Here is a 20,468-nt window from a genome sequence, read left to right on the forward strand (position 1 = left end):
AAACTGTGGGACGTTCTACAAAATTACTGACCAGTTTTCTCAAAACTGAAAGATTATAAAAGACAAAGACTGAGGTACTGTCCAAACTAAGGAGACTGATGAGACATTACAACTAAATGCAACGGAGTTTTCTTTTCCTAAAAGGACATGATTGGAACAATTGACAGAATTTGAATAAGATTTATAGATTAGCTAATAAAATACTGTGCCAGTGTGGGTTTCCTGATTTTGATCACTGCACTGTGGTTACGGAAGAGGATACCCTTGTTTTTAGGGGCAGGTAGAAGTCCATCAAGATGTCAGTTTAGAGGTAGTTCTTCACTTCAACATACCTTTCAGCCCAGATAAAGCCCTTGAAAGTAAATATTACTTTATTTCATTCTCTGCAGAACTCAATGTTTACATAGTCCAAATTTTAAAATATTCTAAGTTAAGATTTTTTTAAAAAGCCACTATTTATTTTGTTCTCCCCAAGGACGGTTAAAACCTGCTATTTTCTTATCTTTAAACCAATGTATTGTTATTTCCCTTCTTGAATCAGTTACACCTAAACCAAAAAACTTAATATATAAGATTTTAATGAGTTAAAATAGCCATTACAGATGCCTTTTGGCACTCTTCTGAGCTAATCTATTGCTGCTGAAGGAACAGGCGTCTATATTTAAACTATTTCTAGTTCCAAATACACAGTTTACTTCTCCATATTTTTATTATAAGTCACATATTGATGAAATGTTGGTATCATATACTCCTTGAAGTGATTAGGGTTTACAGAAATATATAAAGTCTTAAATAAAACCAAAGCAAAAAAGAAAATGGAAAGGAGTAAGGAAAAGTATATTCCCCATATATTTCTAAATCAAACAGCATAACCGGAACACTGGCTAGAAGAATCCACTGGACATCGTCAAGATTCCTCCCAGACTCAGCGCCCTAAGCTTCCGTGTTCACTCCACTCCAGCCTTCTGCAGAGTTATCACCTATACTAGCTAGCAACTGGGAGGAGTTAAACACCAACACAGACTCTCTACTTAGGGTACTATTTGTTGTTACAAAAACAACAACAACAACAAAAACACAACATAAAAACATACCAGAATATGTTTTACCTCAAATCTAAAGTAAAACTTCTAAATGGTTAATGAACTGGTGAATAGCTAGATTAAGAACAACCTGATTTGTTAGTTATTAAACAATACCCAAAAGTGTTAGCAGCTGAGATGATTATATTATCAAGCAATATGCTTCCCAGCTTTGTATTAAAACAGCTACACAAATAATAGTCTTAATTTTACCAAGAGGAAAATAATATATCTTTTAAAATCAATGACTGCCTGCTTCTGCACTGCACTGTTTTTAATTCTGCACTGCTTAGCACATTTAAGATTTTGTAAGTCAAATTTCAGAAGACAATGTATGTCCTTAAACACTGGAAATACAAACCCACATTTTAAAACATAAAGTCAAAAGTCCAAGCAACCTTTTCTTATATGTTGTATTTTGACATTTAACAAAAAACAAAAATAACAACAAAACGAATTTAAATTCTTCCTTCGGGTTCAGAAAGGCTTACAGAACAAAGCATTCTCTCTTCTCTAAATATCAGTAAATATAAACTTGAAATTTTACCAAATCGATTTAGGAATAGGCAAGGGTTCCTATAAATATTCCTGGCAGTAGGTCAAATTAAGAGAAATATTCCAGAATAATGAGAACACACAAAGCATATCCATGCTTACCCAACTACAATCTATCCCCCAGCATAATCTGTTAGGCCTCCCTGATCTGGCCCCTGCCCACCTCACCAGCCTCATTCACCATCCCTCTCCTCAATACAGCCAAACCAATAGAAGCCTTTCGAGTCCTTTAAAACACACACACACACACACGCACGCACAATATAGATCATCCCTACTTCAATACTTCTGCTTCTGCCAGGGAAGTTCTCCCTGAACTGCTCCAGAGATCTCTGTGTATCTGGGTCCTCACACCAGTGGGGGAGGGTGGGGGTGGGGCTGGTGTCCGTATGTCTTGTCTTCCCTGACCCATCAGAACTACAGTAGCCCTCCATCACCAAGTCAATTTCTATCACATTTTCTTATCTTCAGAGCACTTACCGATATCTGAAATTATTTTGTTTACTTGTTTATTATCTGCTACCTCTCCCACAAATTAGAAGTTCCATGAGACCAGAGACCTTGTCTGTTCTGCTCACTACTATCAACAGCCGGTACACAGCAGACGCTCAATAAATACTTGATGAACTAATGAACAGATGAATGGATGGACAGCAGGCTAACAGTTAACCTTCAGGAATTTAAAGTAGTTTTTAATCATATTACAAACAAAACCAGTGTTGAGATTTCCGAATTATCTAGGTGATAGCTGACAAGGTGCTACAGAGACCCAGAGAACATCACATGTAATTTATTACATAACCTAATCCACAGAAAGTTTAGTCTATAAGAATATAGTTAGATAATCGCTAGCAAGGAATCTGAAAGGTCTTGTGCATACTTGAGCAAATGTCAAAGGTTAGGATGGGGGGCCGGGTCTGCAAAGATCAGAGCTACTTTACTTCGAACAAAATCAGGTAAAAATAATAATAGTAGTCGTATAGCTTGTTAACACTTTGAAGACTTGGGTTAGACTAGGAACTGTTCACAGAACTGTATACATATTGGCTTGTTTAATCTTCACAACAACTGTATGTATTAATTTTACTATTACCTCCATTTTTACAGATGAGAAAACTAAGATGGGGTTTAAGTAACTTCTTATGGTCACGTATCTCAAAGCCAAAATCTGCTCACAAGGCAGCCTGCTCCAGAGTCCCCGCTCCTGACCTGACACTACACTGCCTTGCCAAAACGAGCAGCTGCCATTTCTTCAGCACTTTTTAGGTGCTAGAACTCTACTCACAATCTCCTATGCAATCATCATAACCCTGTAAGATCCATACTATAATTACGTGTATCTTACAAGTAAGGAAACTGAGGCACAGAAAGTGACTTGCCTAAGATTTCACAGCTAGTTAAAATCACAATAACTTGCCTTGGGTCACATAGCAAGTCAGGATTTCATCCAGGAGTCTGGCTCCAGACTTAACTCGCAGACACTATTCTTTCTAGATTCTCTCTGTTTCCCGGCTTTACTATCAGCGATGAACACATTTGAACCTGAGGTCTGATGGAGGAACTGCCAAGTGTCCCAGGACCTCCCTGGGCTTGTCCTCCCTCGGGACCTTCTCTCTACTCCCTCAACTGTCTCATAGCCGTCCCCTGGCTGGTACTTCACCTCCACCAGGACTCTGCCTCACTGATTCAGCCCGATGTAACTCTCACTTTAAATAAATTTGAGGAACAGAATTAATTCTTGAATCAAATTTTGAATCCAATTTCAAACTCCAGTGTAACCTACTAGAAAATCATGCTATCACAATCCAGCAGAAAGAAAATGGGAAAGAAGGTTATAGAAGTTTTAAGTGAGAAAGTGTCACACACACACACACAAATGTTTCCTATAGGGATTGGAAGCAAGGACATGGGTATATAAGAGGTAAAGGGCAATCCAGCTGGCTAAAGATGCCAGGAAAAATACAGCAAAGGAAAATCAAATAGCTGTAAGTTAAGCTTCCAGAAGTCCTAGTGCCACCACACAGGCCAAACTCAGCATGCTGCAGAGCTGACCCTCAGCGTAAACGCTGGCTCATCGAGAGTCTTCAGCTCCATGGAGATCATTTTTTCCATGGACTGTCCCCCAATCTATGACATTTTTAATAGAAGTAAGTGAATAAAGAAAAATCTGCCTTACAGCAATGTCAGCAAACATACCTATTCCAGAAAGCAACAATCATCTATTTTTAGAGCCTCAAGACTTCACCTTAGAGAACATCTCCATGCACGCTGAGTGCAGATTTGCCTTCCAGGAGAACATCAAAACGAGGGAGACAGATGTGGGCTTGCCTGTTGCAGAAATAACAATGCTTCGGAGTACTAACTTCCCTGAAGTGACCTCTTACCTCACCACAAACTCTATAAAATGACTGTCCTCTTCTTTTCATCTCAACAATTAATGTCTCCAAATAAAAATCTGGCAGAAGAAACATGTTCAGTTTAATTTCTATTCTGAGTAAAATTCAGGGAAAAGAAAAGCCAATCCAAGGCTACATTACACTGAAGACTAAGAATGTGTTTTTAGTGAACACAGAACCAGAGTTCCTTACAGTTAGATTCATCTGCCAGTCAGATGGTTCCCAACGCGTCTGTATCTTCAGAGGAGGGAAGTGGCTGCCACACACTTAACTCATTGGTGTCTATAAAGGCTGAGCACAATCTTCATGCCTTAGCGCCCTTACTCACGTGAAGCAGTGGCAACGGCATATTTAAAACACAGACCTTTCAGCGTGTTGATGGACCACTTTCAAATATATCCCTTTCAAGGTCTGCAAAGTCGTTATTGTCAGTCACGACTAAGGACAGTATTTGCAAATATGCATGCCAAGTAACTAACAGCACACTCATTCTAACACTCTTACCTTTAACGTTTTATAGTAAATGGCCCTGTTGATTTCCAGTGGAAACAGATTCTGCTCTTCCCCCGAGCAGGCCCAGTTCACATATCGCAGCCAGTTCCCCTTCTCAGGATCGGTGGCGTCAATGCACATCCACCCCAGATTTGGGTAGTAGACCTTGGGAGAGGGAAAAACACATTTATTAAAATAGGAGTATCTTTAAAACATTTCCGTTTTCAACTTCTCAGGCAATTCTTGTATCACTTTATAAAGCGTTTCATAGGAACAAAATAAATTAGCAACAGGAAAAAGAAAAATAAAGACGAAAACTGAGGTCCAAAGTTGTATCATCCTCCTTAGTTATTTTCCTATTTGGGTGTAATTTTTTTCTCCTAAAGTGCTATGTAGTAAATATGCTTGATGATCTCCAAATGCTTTGCAAATATGTACACAAAGACAGGCGACAACTCTGTGGGACACGAGTAACTCAGGGCAGGAGAGGGCTCGCGGCCGTGTTCCCCTGGGCTGCTCTGCAAGTCACGTGTGGGGGCACAGCCCTGCTGGGGTTCACAGCTCCGCAGGTTCCTTCACTGCGGGGCTGACCAAAACCTCAGTAAGTGAACACGCAGTGTGAGCCTCCACGTGGGTGACACGGTGACAGTGTACCATGCTTCTGCAACCTTAGCTGACCTTAAAAGCTTCCCGATCCAGGGGCCCCGCACCCTGGGGAACATCTGTGTCCTTCCAAAAAAGACCAAAAACCCTGACCCCTCTTTCAGGAGTCAGACCACGTCTACTCTTGCAAGAAGCTTTCCCTGATCATTCCCTCTCAATCCCTCCTCCCAGAAGCTTCCAGCACTTATTCCTTCATTTTAGAGAAAATCTACTTAGCAGATATTTTTAACTTATTCTTTGTATATACATATATACATCTATCTATGTTTTACTTCCCCCAAATGAGACTGTAAAGCACTTGATGAGGCACTGAAATAGAACTGTAGAATCAAAAGGTGAAGATCTGTGAAAATCAAAGCAAAAGAAATGAGCCTTTTACTTTCTCTTTTGGGAGAAAAGAAAGACTCCTGATACGTCCATCACTTGCCTAGACTACACACACATATTCAGTCAAGACTCACCACTCATTTCTTCTTTTCTCGCCTACCCACACTACACACTCTGGTTGACTGCAGCTTCGCTTCTGGAGCAAAGCCCCAGCTCTCTGCTCCTCGGGGCGCGCCTGTGTCTCCCGGCCTGTGACTGCCGGGGCAGTGCCCACCCTACTGGCCACTAACACTGCTTTCTTCCTGTTGGGAGTCAGATGGCCAGCCTAATGCTACATACTTTCCATATTGTCTCACTTAACCTTATGCATCAGGTTCCTTATCTCTTTTTTTAACATGTGAAAATTCAGGATCAAAGGGTAAATAACCTTCACAAAGTCACTTAATTAGTGGTGAAGACAGGCTTGGCCCCAGCTCTACTTGACTCCCCTTACCAGTGCCTTCCTTGACCATCCTAGCTAAAACTGTGAATCCTTCTCTTCCCATCAGCACCCCCAGTCATTCCCCCCAATTTATTTTCCTTCATGGTACTTGTGCTCTTTTAAAGTGTGAGATCATCTACTTACTTACTTAGTGACAGTCTCCCCACACCAGAGTACTAGCTCTGTGAGAAAACGTTTTAGTTCTTCCATTCACTGTAGTATTTCTAAGACCTTGACCAGTGCCTGGCATAGAGCAGGCTCTCAACAAATAACTATGAAATTAATGAAAGGACATAGTTATACACGAATGTACAACTGCCAACATTTCACGAACACCACTATGTGACATGTACCATGCTAGAAGATGCTCTGCAGTTACTTTATTTAATCACCACCAAGTGTCAAGGAGAATATTTTCACTCTCCTGTAAGTATGCACAGTGAGTTGAAAAAACTGGTTGTTTACTAAAGCACTTATCTGCACCATTCTAAAAAGAGGTTATCCACATCACACTTGTCTCCTTTTCAAACTCACTGTCACACTCACCCTCAGCTTATACACGTTTAAGTGTGTGCGTGCACACACACACAGAGGCACACACGCTTCTCTCCTTTTAAAACAAAGAGAAAGAGCAGTCCCAAATGGTATGGTATGAAGAGACAGCATCAGGATACAACATCTAAACTTTGCACACCAAAATAATATAAGCTGCTTAAATGTTTAAGAGATATTTTTGCCATATTTGCCAGCATGATAAAATAAGGAAAAGGGAGTGGTTAGTTGGTCTTTTAGCATTATCAGTCCATATTCATTCCTTTTTACCAGCTTGGGAATAAAAGGTTTTGTTCTGATTTATCACAGTAGATAGCAGAGTCCCACCCACCACCTACACACATACTGACACAGCTACAGACACCAGTGGCTACAGATGAACGCAGAGATGGTGCTGGAAAACCGCACACAGTTAAAGAAGGCAGCTGGAGGCAGGCATCAAGAGTCTACCTACAACCCGAAGATAACAACACAGCTATACTGGAACGTCCTGGCTCCTGGGTCAGTAAAGACCTTCACAAAGAGCAACGTGTTCCACGTGAGTGAATTATTTATGGATAGCTCATTTTGTTTCAGAAGAGACGAAGGAATCTGCTAAGTCATACTTAAATCAAAATAGTCTTATAAAAAAAGACGAATACTTCAGTTTTTTAAAATGTACAAACAAGTAATTCATAAAGGAATACACCAGGCCAAAACCTTATGGGAAAAAAAATTAAATTTACCTAATAATCAAAAATAACTTTAAATTAAATAATATTTATTCATTTTTTTAAGGGAAAACCAAAAATAAGATTAGAAAGCCGACATTCCCTAAAAATACTGCTCAGAGAGTAAATTGGTACCATTTTTGTGGATGGAATTAAGCAATATTGACAAGAAAAATTTTAAATGTACATACACTTTAACCAGCATATACATTGGTAGGAATTTATTCTTTACGTCTGAGATAATTGGGCAATCATACGAAGATGTATGTGCAAAGATGCTCTTAGCAGTGTAGTTCACTACAGGCTGTTTCCAATTAATTGCTAAATGGAAAATAGCACGGATTAGCTCAGTATATAACCCAGGCATGTAGTGGAATATTAAGCAGACCTTAAAAAGTACTGTTGTATGAATGACTAACTGACTTACATGGAAACTTTTATTTTCTGTTACTTTTGTATTCCTTAAGAGTCTTTTCAGCAAACAGACATGATCTCTATAATTAAGGGACAACAAAGATGACCAGAAGTTGTGGAAATATACTTACTGGTATGAAAGACAGTCACATTGCACTGATGACTGAAGAAAGCTATTTATATAATGGATGGCTTATATGACACCATTTTTGTTTTAAACATATGAATGTATGAAAAGAAAAAGAATCTGAAACTTAATACATGAAAATGTTAATAATGGGTTTCTCTGAGAAGTGGAATCATCTATAATTTTTATTTTCTTTCTTCTGCTCATCTGAATTTTCTACCTTTCCTCCACTGATATAGTATTAGCTCTAAGTAAAATAGGCAAGTGGGCGGGGAGAGCCAGTTAGTCTTCCGAAATGAAAACCCAAGGCTGAAGGAAGGCCGCTGAGGTCTGCTGAGTCCTGGACTGGCCTCCCCTCCCATCAGAATCATCATACACGGACTTTTTTTTAAGTATGCAGCTTTCTCATTTTTATTGAGAGTCTAACCTTGCAATCAGGAACTGGGATGGAAATGTGTTTTTATACAGTTCCTACCTTAGTTGGTCAAAGCTTGGCTTCCAATCAGAATTAACCTCAGTGACAGATACACAGAACCTACTCTTTAAAATGGGACCGAATTTTGCTTAGTGTAACTACAAATTACTAGACTGCACAAGTACCCCAACACCATGAGGTTAGGCTAGTGGAAAGACAGGGAGAACCAGAATCCCTTCCTTCCAGACAAAGACAGTGCAAAGGCAGGTCAGACTCCCACGCTGGTTCAAGCTCAACAGTGATGTGTAACAAATCTATTTCCAAATCTTCCTAATGATCAAAAAATACTCAGCTGACTTGATCCCAAGGAGACATACTTTCATATAATCAATAATTTTTCCTCATGTGATCTATAAAAGTCCCTTTTAACAAAGCAAGGGGACCTGATTATGTACTACTGTAAAATAATTATTACAAGTTAACTTTCACATGGAAATTCCCTATCTGGAGAGAAAGAACTGAAGAAAGGGAAGCATCTCTGTGCCAAGCACTGGGCTAGATGCTCTATGTGTTATTTTATTTAACCTTTACAAGAACCCTATGAAATATGAAGCCCCTCATAAATGAGGATACTAGGGAAGTTGGTAATTTTACTAGAACACTGAAGTCACTAAGAGCCAGAGCCAGGATTCAAACCTGGTCCCTCATTTACTCCTCCATTTCTACTTTTTTCTCTTCCCAAACCCCTCCTCCCATCCTTAACCTCCCCCAGGTTATCTGGGCCTAACCTCCGCTCTGCCCCCACCACTAAACAGATTGGGTATTAACTCTTTGTCAAACAGAATGTAATTTTCACACCACCCAATTTAATTCAGTCATTTCAAAAGCCATAATAATAATCTAAATTCACACTTTAGTACATGTTCCAATTTAAAACCACGTTAAAAATTATATCCTCATGATATACAGAGAAAGGCCTGTAAAGAACAAACCAAACTGTTAAATATAGTTAGTTATTACCTCACGGGTTGGGGGTGAGGGTTTTAACTGGTATCTTTTTTTATCATTTACTTGTTATACTGGACATGTATTCATTCAAATTTGCAAATTAAAAACAATTTTCACTCAATTAGTGTGTATGTACCATCATTGAAACCCTCAACTATCTGCCTCCTAGGTCCTTACCCAACCTCAACTTGCAGTAACCGACTTAATTTGACAGAAATAATCACTCCCAGGAATTAAGGCAGAGCAATGAAGACACCGCCTCATGCTGTATCAACTCTGATGCTGAGGTAAGTCTTTTATTCATCCAGACCAGTCCCCACAGAGTCTACAGAAATCACGCCACTCCACTGGCTGTTCTCCGGACTTGCCCCTCCACCTGCACAGAGCCTAGAGCTCTAACACAGTGATGCTGGACACAGAACCTCTTCTGGAGACCTACACGCCATTCAGTGGCTCTGGCTTGTCATACTGCCTGAGGCTCCTTTTCATCTTAATTTCTCTGGGGATCGAGCTTGCCAAATTTCCAACGTTATGATCATTTCTCACTTTCTCTGTCTGTTCTGGAAGACAGACAGTATCTAATTCTATCTAATTATTCTGCGTGTTTAGACTGACAAAAGGAGTAACAGGGAGACAGGAGGTTCGCATCCCCACTGGTCCACAGTGTTACCTCCGATGAGCTTCCGTAAGTAAATAACAACTCTCAGTGCTTTCCAAAGTTAGTTCCAGGATTTCCCCTCACATAGTATTCTGATTTTCTGGTTCAAATGCAGCCCATACATAACATTAGAAGAGAAAGTCCAAGAAAAATGAAGATCGGTAATCTTTTAAAAAGTACTCAAACATTTTTAAAAAGTGATATATAAAACAGATAAACAACCAGGTCCTACTATATAGCACTGGGAGCTATATTCAATACCTTGTAATGGCCTATAATGAAAAAGAATATGAAAATGAATATATATATATATATATGACTGAATCACTATACTGTATACCAGAAATTAACACATTATAAATCAACTATAATTCAACTTATCCTTTACATGATCATTCAAATGTTTCTCTTTGATGTTCCAGTTCAACTAATATTTACTTAGCCAGACTCATCTACATAAAGTAATTTCATATATTATCATCTCTTTTGCAGCTGGATAAATCTATGAGGAGCTCATTATCCTCATTTAAAAGTGATGATAAAGAAAAAAAGGATAACGTCCCTTTGGTATAAGAGCATTTTAATGAAAACACTTAATAAAAGTTATGAAGAACTGCATTAACACTGCTACCTAGAAAACACTACACCTCCGTGGCCTGTCCAGATCGCACTTGTTTGTGAGTTACAGAGGTCAACACCCAGAGGGCTTGTTAAGGACCTGGTAAGACAGCCACCCAACAGGAGTAACTTCCAGGAACTACAGACAAAAATGGGTCTTTGGTACCAACCACCTCACTCCTCAGATTGCTTCAGAAAACCAGGGGCTTCTTTTAAGAGCCGTTCAAATGCATCACTCTATCTGAAATATTCTGAAGATTCTAGAATAAGGGAAATAAAAGACCTAATAGCTGGTGGCACATTTTACTACAATAAGCCAATCTGTGGGTGATTCTAAAATACAAATCTAAAAACAAAACAGCTGGGTCTCTCAGGCCTGCAAAACCCCGTCCCAGAGCCATTATTAGCAAAGCCCCACACTGTCTGACCCTTGACCCTCATTTGAAATTATTCTGAGTAAGTTTCAGACCAACAACTACACAAGTGTTTCTGGAAAACTGCCCAGTAACAGATGCTCAATAAATGCCAATGGGTTCAAAGTACGGCCCTAATCAACCTCCACTGGATAAATGAGATAACTCATCTTAAATTAGAAATTTTAACTCTGGACCATGGATGTTTAAAAATTTCATACAACCCTAGAAATCATATGCCAAATTCTGCGCATATATTTACATTTGTTTATTTTCTGGGGAGATTTTCAAAAGGGCCTACAACCCAAAAAAGAGTAAGAATCTCTGAGCCCTGCTAATGGGAAGAGCACTGAATATGCAACCAGGAAACCTGGGCTCTAGCCCTAACTCCAACACTGACTGACAGCTTTCGGACATCATGCAAGCCACCTGCACTCAGATTTCTCATCAGTGGAAAGATTTATGGCATTTCTATTATCCTTTTTACTCCACAAACAAAAATCTCCATGGGTCCTCCAGTAGCCTATATGATACCACACATTACATGCCAGCTCAGTGCTTCAGAACTGAGACAGTGCCCAGCACATGGTAAGAGCTTAACAGACAGAGGTTAAGTGAGTAAATAAATAAACTCTCAAAGGTAATTTTTTTTTTGCACCATAACAAGCTGCCAATTTGAGTACAAGCTGACTTACTCAGGAAGATCTCTTATGTTTAGCTATCTGTCCTTCAAGGTCCTCATCTGCCCGCAAGTTCCTGAGAGAAGCCTAGGACTGGCCGGGCAGTCTCTTAAGACAACCAGCTCCACGGCTAGCCTAGCCCACTTCCAGGCGCTGACACTGAGATACCAGACATCACCACACCCGCCCTCACTGCTCCTCTTCGTTACACGCTGGGACCGGGGCTAAGCAAACTTTTTCTGCGAAGGTCCTGGCAATATTTTCAGTTTTGCATGCCAGATGATCTCTGTCACAACTACTCAACCGCTGTAGGGCAAAAGCGGCCACAGATAATATGTAAACAAATTAGTGTTGCTGTGTTCCAATAAAACTTTATTAATGAACTGAAGTTTGAATTTCCTATAATTTTCATGTGTTACAAAACAGGTGATTTTTGTTTTAACCACTTAAAAATGTAAAAACCATTCTTAGCTCCAGGACTGTAAAAAAAACAAGTGGCGGGCTGGATTCTTCCCCCTAGTCTGTGGACTATGATGCATGGTTCAGAAGTTGGAAAGTGGCAGTCAGGCCTTTAAGTTACTCTCTGAAAAAACGTACTAGAATCAGCTGGTTGACTTCTCTGCTCTCTTTATCTTCTTGCCTCCATTTTTAACTTAGAAATAATTTGAAGTTAGAAGAATTGAGATGGCAGATAGAAATGTACCTGTTAATATCTGATCATAACATAATTAAATGATAAAAAGTTCATTTTCACTTTGAAAAAAATTACACTTAAGTCTTCTCATTACGTAAAAACAATCTATCAATTTTGATGGAAATGAAGTCCTACCTCTTCCCTCCACCCTCCTGACTCAAAATTTGTTCCTGAATGAATAACATGCAAACAGAAGCAGTGAACTATCAGTTTTCATCTATAAGAATGAGAGAAAAAACTATTAAAAACATTAACAATACTGGGTTTTAAAAAGCTAGGAAGAAATATTTACTCTTGGCGGTTATGTAAATTAGTACAATCGTTTTGGAGATCTGTTAAAAAAAATTTACCAAAAGGTAAAATGTACATAAATTTTGACTTAACAGTTATGCTTCTAGGAATTTATCTTGCGAAGATAACCAGACAAGTCAGCCAATATGTATATACAGCAAGTTTCATACTTTGAAGAACTGTTAATACCATGAAAAAAATTAAAGCTACTTAAATGCCCACTGGTTGAACACTGGAAGGATACAGTGGAATTCCAGGTAGCTGTAAGAACGATGATGTAGACAAGTATTTGACATGGACCTGTCTACAACACACTGAAAGAAAAAAGCACGTTACAGAACTGCATACATACACTGTTTGATCTCAACTGTGTGAATATCTATATGTGGTGATGATGTGTGTGTGTGAGAAGCAGAAAGTTAAAAGAATGCTCACCAAGATGTTCATGGGTGATTTTCACCTTCTTGCTTATAGTTTTCTGTGTTTATGCTATTTTGCAATGAGCATGTATTACTTTTACAATCTAAAGAAGACGTATTAGAAGGTACAGCACTGAGAGCGAACCTTAATGTAAACCATGGACCCTGGGTGTCAATGCAGGGTCATCAGTTTTAACAGATGTCCCACTTCGGTGGGGATGTGGGTAGTGGGGGAAGCTGTGTGTGTAGGGCTGGGCGGAGGTGAGGGGGAGATAAGAACTCTGTACTTTCTGCTCAGTTTTGCTGTGAACCTGAAACTGCTCTTAAAAAATAAAGAATGAAAAAAAAGTCTTATTAAAATAATTCACAGGCAAACAATTCAAAAGTTTTGTTCATCAGAAACAATGTAAGCCCCACAGATGTGAATGTAAAAGTGTTTTATCAGAAGTGGTATCAGAATTCTGCCCATTGCTCAGTGTGTGTGTCGGGGGGGGGGTGACAAGGGAAGTATTACATGAAGTCCAGCATTAAGGTGGCCAGCAGTCCCCACCAGGAACTGATCAAAGAGTGCTCTCCTCTTTCCAGAATCTGTTTTGTGCCTCCACCCTGAGGATACCCCACTGTTTCTCTTTGTTATTTCTGATTTATTAGAATGTCCTCTGTGACAGCTTAGAGGACTTAAAACTGCGTTAGATACTCAAGGGCTCAAGAAAAGCAAGCTACCACTTTGTCTTAGATTAGCTTTAAAATGGAGTTTTAGTTGAGGCAAAAGACCAGGCTGCTAGAAGATAAACTGGCCTTAAGGGGCTTTAATGAAAGAACAAATGCCAAGAGGAGATTTGAATGATAAGCAGTTTCTGTTACATTAATAAGAAGCATTCTGATGCCAGGACAGGACCAAGATTGGAATCAGATAATGAGGAAACACTAAATTTTACCTGGATTTTTATTATCTTCTTTAGAAGAAATATGAACATTATAATTTATGCTTCCTATGCTTTGCCAAATACATACTTCTACATGTGTATGTCATATGTATGTATCTACTTTTATTTTAACAGAGCAAAAGGTTTAAAGTTTTCTGTATGGAATACATACCTCATAGTCCAAACTATCTGAATGACATCCAGACTTTTTTTCTAGTTGCAGGAAGGAAAAGCCAGCCTTAACAAGAACTAAATCTTTAAACCTAACTAAAAGAGCTGGCAACGTCATAAGGATTCACAAACTGTGACAGTATATAAGTAGAAGTTTCTTAAATTAGCAATGGGATGTTAACAAGTATATAGTAAAAATAGAATCTCTAATACGTCATGGCTCCAAGTTACCATTTGCATCAAACTTCCATGGATTCATACTATGCATGAATTTCAGTACAAATGAAGCTTAATTTACAAAAGGCATCCTTAATAATTTATACAATATACCCAACGATATCAAATTGTTATGTTGAGTAAAACAAGAACCATAAACTTAGGTTTAATATTAATGACATTCGTTCAGTCCCAGCATTAATATACACAGAATTAGAGTAAGAATTTTCTGATCCCCTGATATTATCCTCACTAGGATGAATGCTAACCTGTAGACCAAATTTGTTGGTTTCCCTTGGGAAACTTCTAAAATTAAAAACGCAGTCTATTTTGGAATATAATTTTGTGGTCAAGACATTTTTAATTGTTCAGGCATCATCTTGAGGAATTTGGGGGGGGCTGGGCAGTTTTTCTACACAAACAGCCCTCTTTTAACTCAAAAGTTGTTAAAAAGCATAGAATAATTACTCCCGTGGTAAATCCTCATTTCCCAAGTCCCCTTGGGTTAACTGTCACTAGGTTTATTATAAGGGATTCAAAGAAACTCTCAAAATGAGAGAAGTCGTCAGAATTTTCAAGGTAAGAAACACTGCTCGTAGCACACCTCAAATATACAAACGCCAGGGAACTTCCTGATGCAGTGTCCATACATTTCCCAGGCGCATTTTATTTTCAGGCTTTTATATGTTTACACGTGAAACAGATGTAAATTAAGATGGAATTTAAGACATCCTGATAGGAATGCTTTTCCTCACCATCGAAAACCTTCACTTGTTTCAAAAAGGAGTCACACCACTGAGTTCCTTCTACAGGGCAGGGAGGAGCTCCCCAGATCACGTGATGAGGACTAACTTTAGTGGAGACGCCGAGTTCACGTGCAGCACGTCAGGAGATCATAACAAGGTATTTTATCTTCATAGCTTTCTTAATGAGACTATTTTTTTTTCATTCTCTCCATTTTTAAGGCCCAGAGGTTATGTACCCTGCCCAGAGTCACAAAGGCAGGATTTGAACCCAGGTAATCCAATGAAACAGTTTTAACGACCTCACTGTCACGCAGGGGACGTGGGTTCTGGTTCTGCACTGACAACACTCAACACGTGGACCCCACAGGGAGGAGCGGTCTCCCTCTGTCCTGGATGGCTTTCCCTCAGGAGTGTGTGAACGCTCCCCGTCTTCCAGGATCGTTATGAGAATGTGAAAAGAACAGAACGAAAGCCTTCCTAAAAGTTCAAAGCACTATATAAATATACCATGTGCTAAATATATCCAACTCTGAATGTTCCAGCAACACATAGATTACTTTGTAAAATACAGAGAAGACCCTACAGTGTGGTATTTGCGCCACCTTGGAGTGTCCTTTACGGTGTCTGTCTGCAAGCTAGTAAGTGGCAGACCTAAGTCTTGGCTGCAAAACAGAGCACCCTGAACAAAGCAAGTAAAAAGTCGACGTGACATTTACTGTTAAGGACAGCCAAGCACTTCCAAAATACACATGTAAACAGCAGTCTGTATCCAAGGAAACACATTTTTCTCTTTAATAAAAATAATCTTGACTTTTAAAGAATACATTAAGATGATTATTTCAATTTCAACATGTCAAATTCTGAAAGCATAGAATGATTTCTTTACAAACGTATAGAATCTGATAAACAAAGGACCAGAATTATTCCTTACCTCCCACATGTATACATTATTCTTAACCTGAGATCTCTTTTTCTTATCACCAACAAATGGCCCAAACTTTTTGCCTTTTAAAATTGGTTTAGTGGCCCAGACACCTAGAAAATAAAATCAATATTGTTATAATGTACATGGTTATTTAAAGATTAAAGCATTAAAATCAAATCAGTTCCACAAAATATTTAAAAGACTAGAGAGCCTAAAAGCAAGGTAATGTTAAATCAACTGCAGTCAAATTAAATCAAGCATTCAATGGGATTTTTATTTTTCTTATTTATATTCTGCTGTATTTTCCTAAAAGCCTGTAAAGAACCTATATCGTTTTATAAATATGAAAGAATATTTCATATTTGTTTGTTATTAATTTTTAATTAAAATTACCCAGACAGCACAATCACAATCAAAAGAAAAAGATATTAGAATCTAATAAAACTACAAATAATTTTTAAACTCCTCTTGCTACTTTTCTACAGATTTCAAATTGTCCCAAATGAACATAAGTTGCTTTTAAAAAGGGTTAGAAATACAGTTTTATGAATAAATATTTTTGAAATTCGTTTACTCAAAGTGGAAAACCCTCTCCTCTCCACATTTCCACCTTTCAGAGTTTCAGACAACCGAGAGTTATGCTGCGCTCTGGCACTCTCAGGGGTATTTCTACTTTCTCTACGCTGACCGCAAGGAAAACAAACAAGGTGAAGAAGCAGTGGGTAAAGCAGCAGGAGATGCCCTGGAGTCAGGGAACCAGCGCCAAGGTGACTCCCACTGACAGCATCACTTTCAACAGGTTCCCCCCACCTTCTGGCCTCAGTTTCCTTCTGTACAGAAGGAGGCTGTGGTCTTGGCCAGTCCTGCCCAGCTCTGATGCATTAATTCCACTTACTGTAGTCTGTCATGAATCCCACTTGATATCACAGCTAATAATCAACTAGTGGAGATAAATAAATCAACCATTTTTATGAACGATATAATATAAATGGTCAAATTACTCACTGAATAATTTTCAATGAGAATTAGAAAAAGTATTTATTAAAGATTTATTCACATACATATATACATAAACCAGAATATGAGAAATACATCTTTAAAAAAGGAAACAGGATGTAAACATGATATATTTCAAGACTGTACTCTGATTAAATTTTATAATTTACTTCCTTAGCCTTCTTTCTAAAGATTAGGACACAAAAGCAAGATCAATTACAAAAAAGCTTGGCTGCATTCAACAAGAAATTTCAGCTAGAAGCATTCAAATACACTCAGGTCATAATTCATTCAAGTATCTACTGAGGTCCATGAAGCATCAGGTACTAGAGACATACAGATAAATAAGAAATGAAGAAACTCACAGTGACAGGGACAGATGTGAAAACAAATACAAAATAATGAAATAAATATAATCACACTCAAACCAGGGTGAATCAGAGAGGAGGGAGTGATACATTCTGCAGGAGGAAGAGCTGGGGAGACACGGAGGAAGGGGCTGCTCAGGCTGAGTCATGGAGGATGCTGGATGGGACTGGAGGTGTTTCTGGTTTAATTTTATAATCTATGTCCACCCCAGATTCTTAACTGGAAAACATAACCTTCAAAGTCTGTTGCCTTTACAGTGAACTCCTTACCTGAAATCCCAAAGGAAGCCTCTCTGCAGCCTGCTCTCCCTTCCCGTCCCCTCCTGTGACCCAGTACTCACCAATGCGAGTCTTGTCAACAGCAGATGGGAAAAGCCTCACTTCCTCCGGAAGGCCTCGAAGCACATGTTCGGGTACCTCCGCCAGGCTCTCAGCGGCCGCCACAGGCTCAGCTGTGCTCTGCAAGTTAAGAAACAGAAGGATAACAGCAAAGGGAAGAAAACCCAGCTCACGTTTTAACTTTTTTCTGGTCCAATAAGCAAATATGCAAAACTGTAACTGAAACCCGAAGCTGGCAAGTCAGACTCAGACGATGATGTCAAGCAATTCAGGAGTTGCTCTGAGGCTTGTTTTTGAGTCTCCAAAGGAAACCGCTGTAACCTTCCAGCGTGTCTGTGTTAATCTATTTTGTTCCCGCCACCTGTGGCCATTTTAAAAATATGTAAATCTCGGGCACCATATTGTTTTAAACTCCCACAAAATCTGGCAACAAAATATAGCTTAAGCTTACTTTTAAGTCAAAGGCTACTATCAGCATTTTAGAACACTCAAAAAAAAAAAAAAAAAAAAAACACTCCCCACTAAAATGAACACTTTCAGCACATGCTGTAAAGGCCGTGCCAGTCAACCAGACCCCATCCCAAACAGGCCTCATCTCTCCAGCAACAACACCCTCTTGACAGGGACTTGAGCATCCAAGTGAGAACACTACAACTTATTCTGGGCCCTCCATGGAAGTGCGACCTTTCCAGGAAACAGTAATTTACACCACATACCAAGTAATTAAGTCCCCACAATACCACAAAGTTTCTAAAAAATAGAGAATTTTACACAATTACTAACCAAAGTATATGCCATATATTCACTGTAATCTTAAGAAATAAGACTATTAGCTATGTATGAAAGGGAATGGAGCCAACCCTTAAAACATGACTGTCATTTTAAAAATAACTTTCAAATCAAAGGAAAACCAAGTGGCTATTAACTGGCTCCACATATACTCTAAAGAACTGATGTGCAGATCATGACACCACCAAGAATGATGGGTTTTGTAGTCTGAATGTTTTTTATTTCACTGCAAAGGGAAACATTTCTCAAGGACTTTCAAAGAAACCAACATGGGCAAAAAGCAAAACTCCAAGCTAAAAAGATTAATTTTCCCACAACAATGAAGTTCTTGTAGTTTTTAAGACTGTTTTATGCCAAGAAAATATCATCTAAATTTTCATACTCTCAGCGTTTCGTTTTTTAAAAAATATCAATAGGCTGCTTCGAGAGAAATAAACCCCACGGCAACAAACAAGTCACTATGAAGGTCAACTCTCTGCTAGTTTGAGTTGGAATGCACAGAAGTGGGCATCAAGGGACTGGCGTTCATTCCCTGGACGGGCAAAGCCCACAGCGCACACACACTTCAGAAGCACAAATGCTTCAATCCAGCTCGATTCACACCTCGGTCCTGACAGTATCACCAAGCACACTTTAGATGCTTTCCAACATATGGGAATAGCAAAACTGCCCAGAACATGGTCGTATGGTATTTTTCATTAGCTAAAGGGTGAATAAATTGAGCACACAAATTTCTCACTTCTAAATACAATGCCCCCGCTTAGAAATTTTTAATCTATATACTGGAATTTTGAAAGTGAATAAATTTTTCCAAAGGGGGAAAAGATGTTAAACTGGCAGCCGGTACCCTAGGCTATACAGTCATTATTTTCAGATGGATAACCTAAGCAGTGTCAACAAGCCCTGGCCGCAGTGACGGGTCCTGTCAGCACACGGCCTTCAGCGCCGGAAACGGGAGTTTTCCTCCCTTCCCAGGTGGGACGCACAAGAAGACTTAAAAGGATGTCTTGTGTTTGTGAATGAGTTTACTCCAAAGAGCCCAAGAGGCAGCAGCTGTCGCTGCCTCCTCCCATCTCCCACCCCCACCCCCCATATAAAGGAAGAAACCGAGGCTTGGGGAAGTTGTCCAAGTTACTCAGGGACAGGATTTGAGCCTTTGTCTGTCAATCCCCAGAGTCCAAGCCCATACCACTGCGGCGTCTCCAGTTAAGATTCTGCTCGATCGGGTCTGAGGCTCTCACGTAAACCATGGTGACTATGGTTGACAGCACTAGATTATAGAATTGCAATTTGTTAAGAGAGCAAAACTTAAGTATTCCCACCAAAAAAAAAAAGAAAGAAAGAAAGAAAAAGATAAACATGCAAGGTGATGGATGTGTTCATTAACTAGATGGCAGAAATCCTTCCACAACGTATAGGTGTATCAAACCATCACAACGTACATACACTTTAAATATCTTATCATTTTATTTGCCAACTATACCTCAAGAAAGCTGGGAGGGGGAAAAAGAAAAGATTCTGCTGGAACATAATGTAAGAACCTCTGCCCTAAAACCTCCAAACTTCCATAGAAATGTCAACAGGAGACAGCACCTAAGGCAGGAATGGTCATTCCCACAGGAAATCTGCAACGAGTGTAAGTTGGAGACCATGTATGTTAAAATTTCTGAGATGCCTGTGACTGTAAGGGACCTCAGCAGGGCTGGCACAAGAGGAAAGAAGGAAAATACCCATGCACGTATTTAGTTACTTTCAGCAAACCCATTATTTTCATTTCGGCCCCTTTACCTAGTAGAGGAAAGCTTTTTTCCTGTTTATTTTAGTATCCTTCACACTACAACAGGCCTCAGCTTAATCAGGAGGACCGCCATCCAGACACTGGCCAGCCCCAGGGCCTTCCTCCCTGTCTCCGGCTGTCGGAATCCCCATTGCAGTGGCTACGGCTGGAAACGGTGTGGAACGTTTTCAGAAAATCAGTGATTTGAGAAGGAGAAGGT

The 20,468-nt window shown here is 39.4% G+C and overlaps 1 protein-coding gene across 5 annotated transcripts in view; it reads right to left on the reverse strand.

Moving 5' to 3' along the window:
- Window positions 1-20,468, reverse strand: part of PRDM2 (PR/SET domain 2) — a 109,190-nt gene that overhangs the window by 64,049 nt on the left and 24,673 nt on the right. For all 5 annotated transcript variants that reach the window (XM_074377393.1, XM_074377391.1, XM_074377388.1 and 2 more), the window contains 3 exons: window positions 17,685-17,802; window positions 15,986-16,089; window positions 4,538-4,690 (listed from right to left, as the gene is read on the reverse strand). In XM_074377393.1, the coding sequence (XP_074233494.1) occupies window positions 4,538-4,690; window positions 15,986-16,089; window positions 17,685-17,802 (375 nt within the window). The remainder of the gene's footprint in view (window positions 1-4,537; window positions 4,691-15,985; window positions 16,090-17,684; window positions 17,803-20,468) is intronic.

Source organism: Camelus bactrianus, chromosome 13 (assembly GCF_048773025.1).
Source record: "Camelus bactrianus isolate YW-2024 breed Bactrian camel chromosome 13, ASM4877302v1, whole genome shotgun sequence".
Taxonomy (NCBI): Eukaryota; Metazoa; Chordata; class Mammalia; order Artiodactyla; family Camelidae; genus Camelus; species Camelus bactrianus.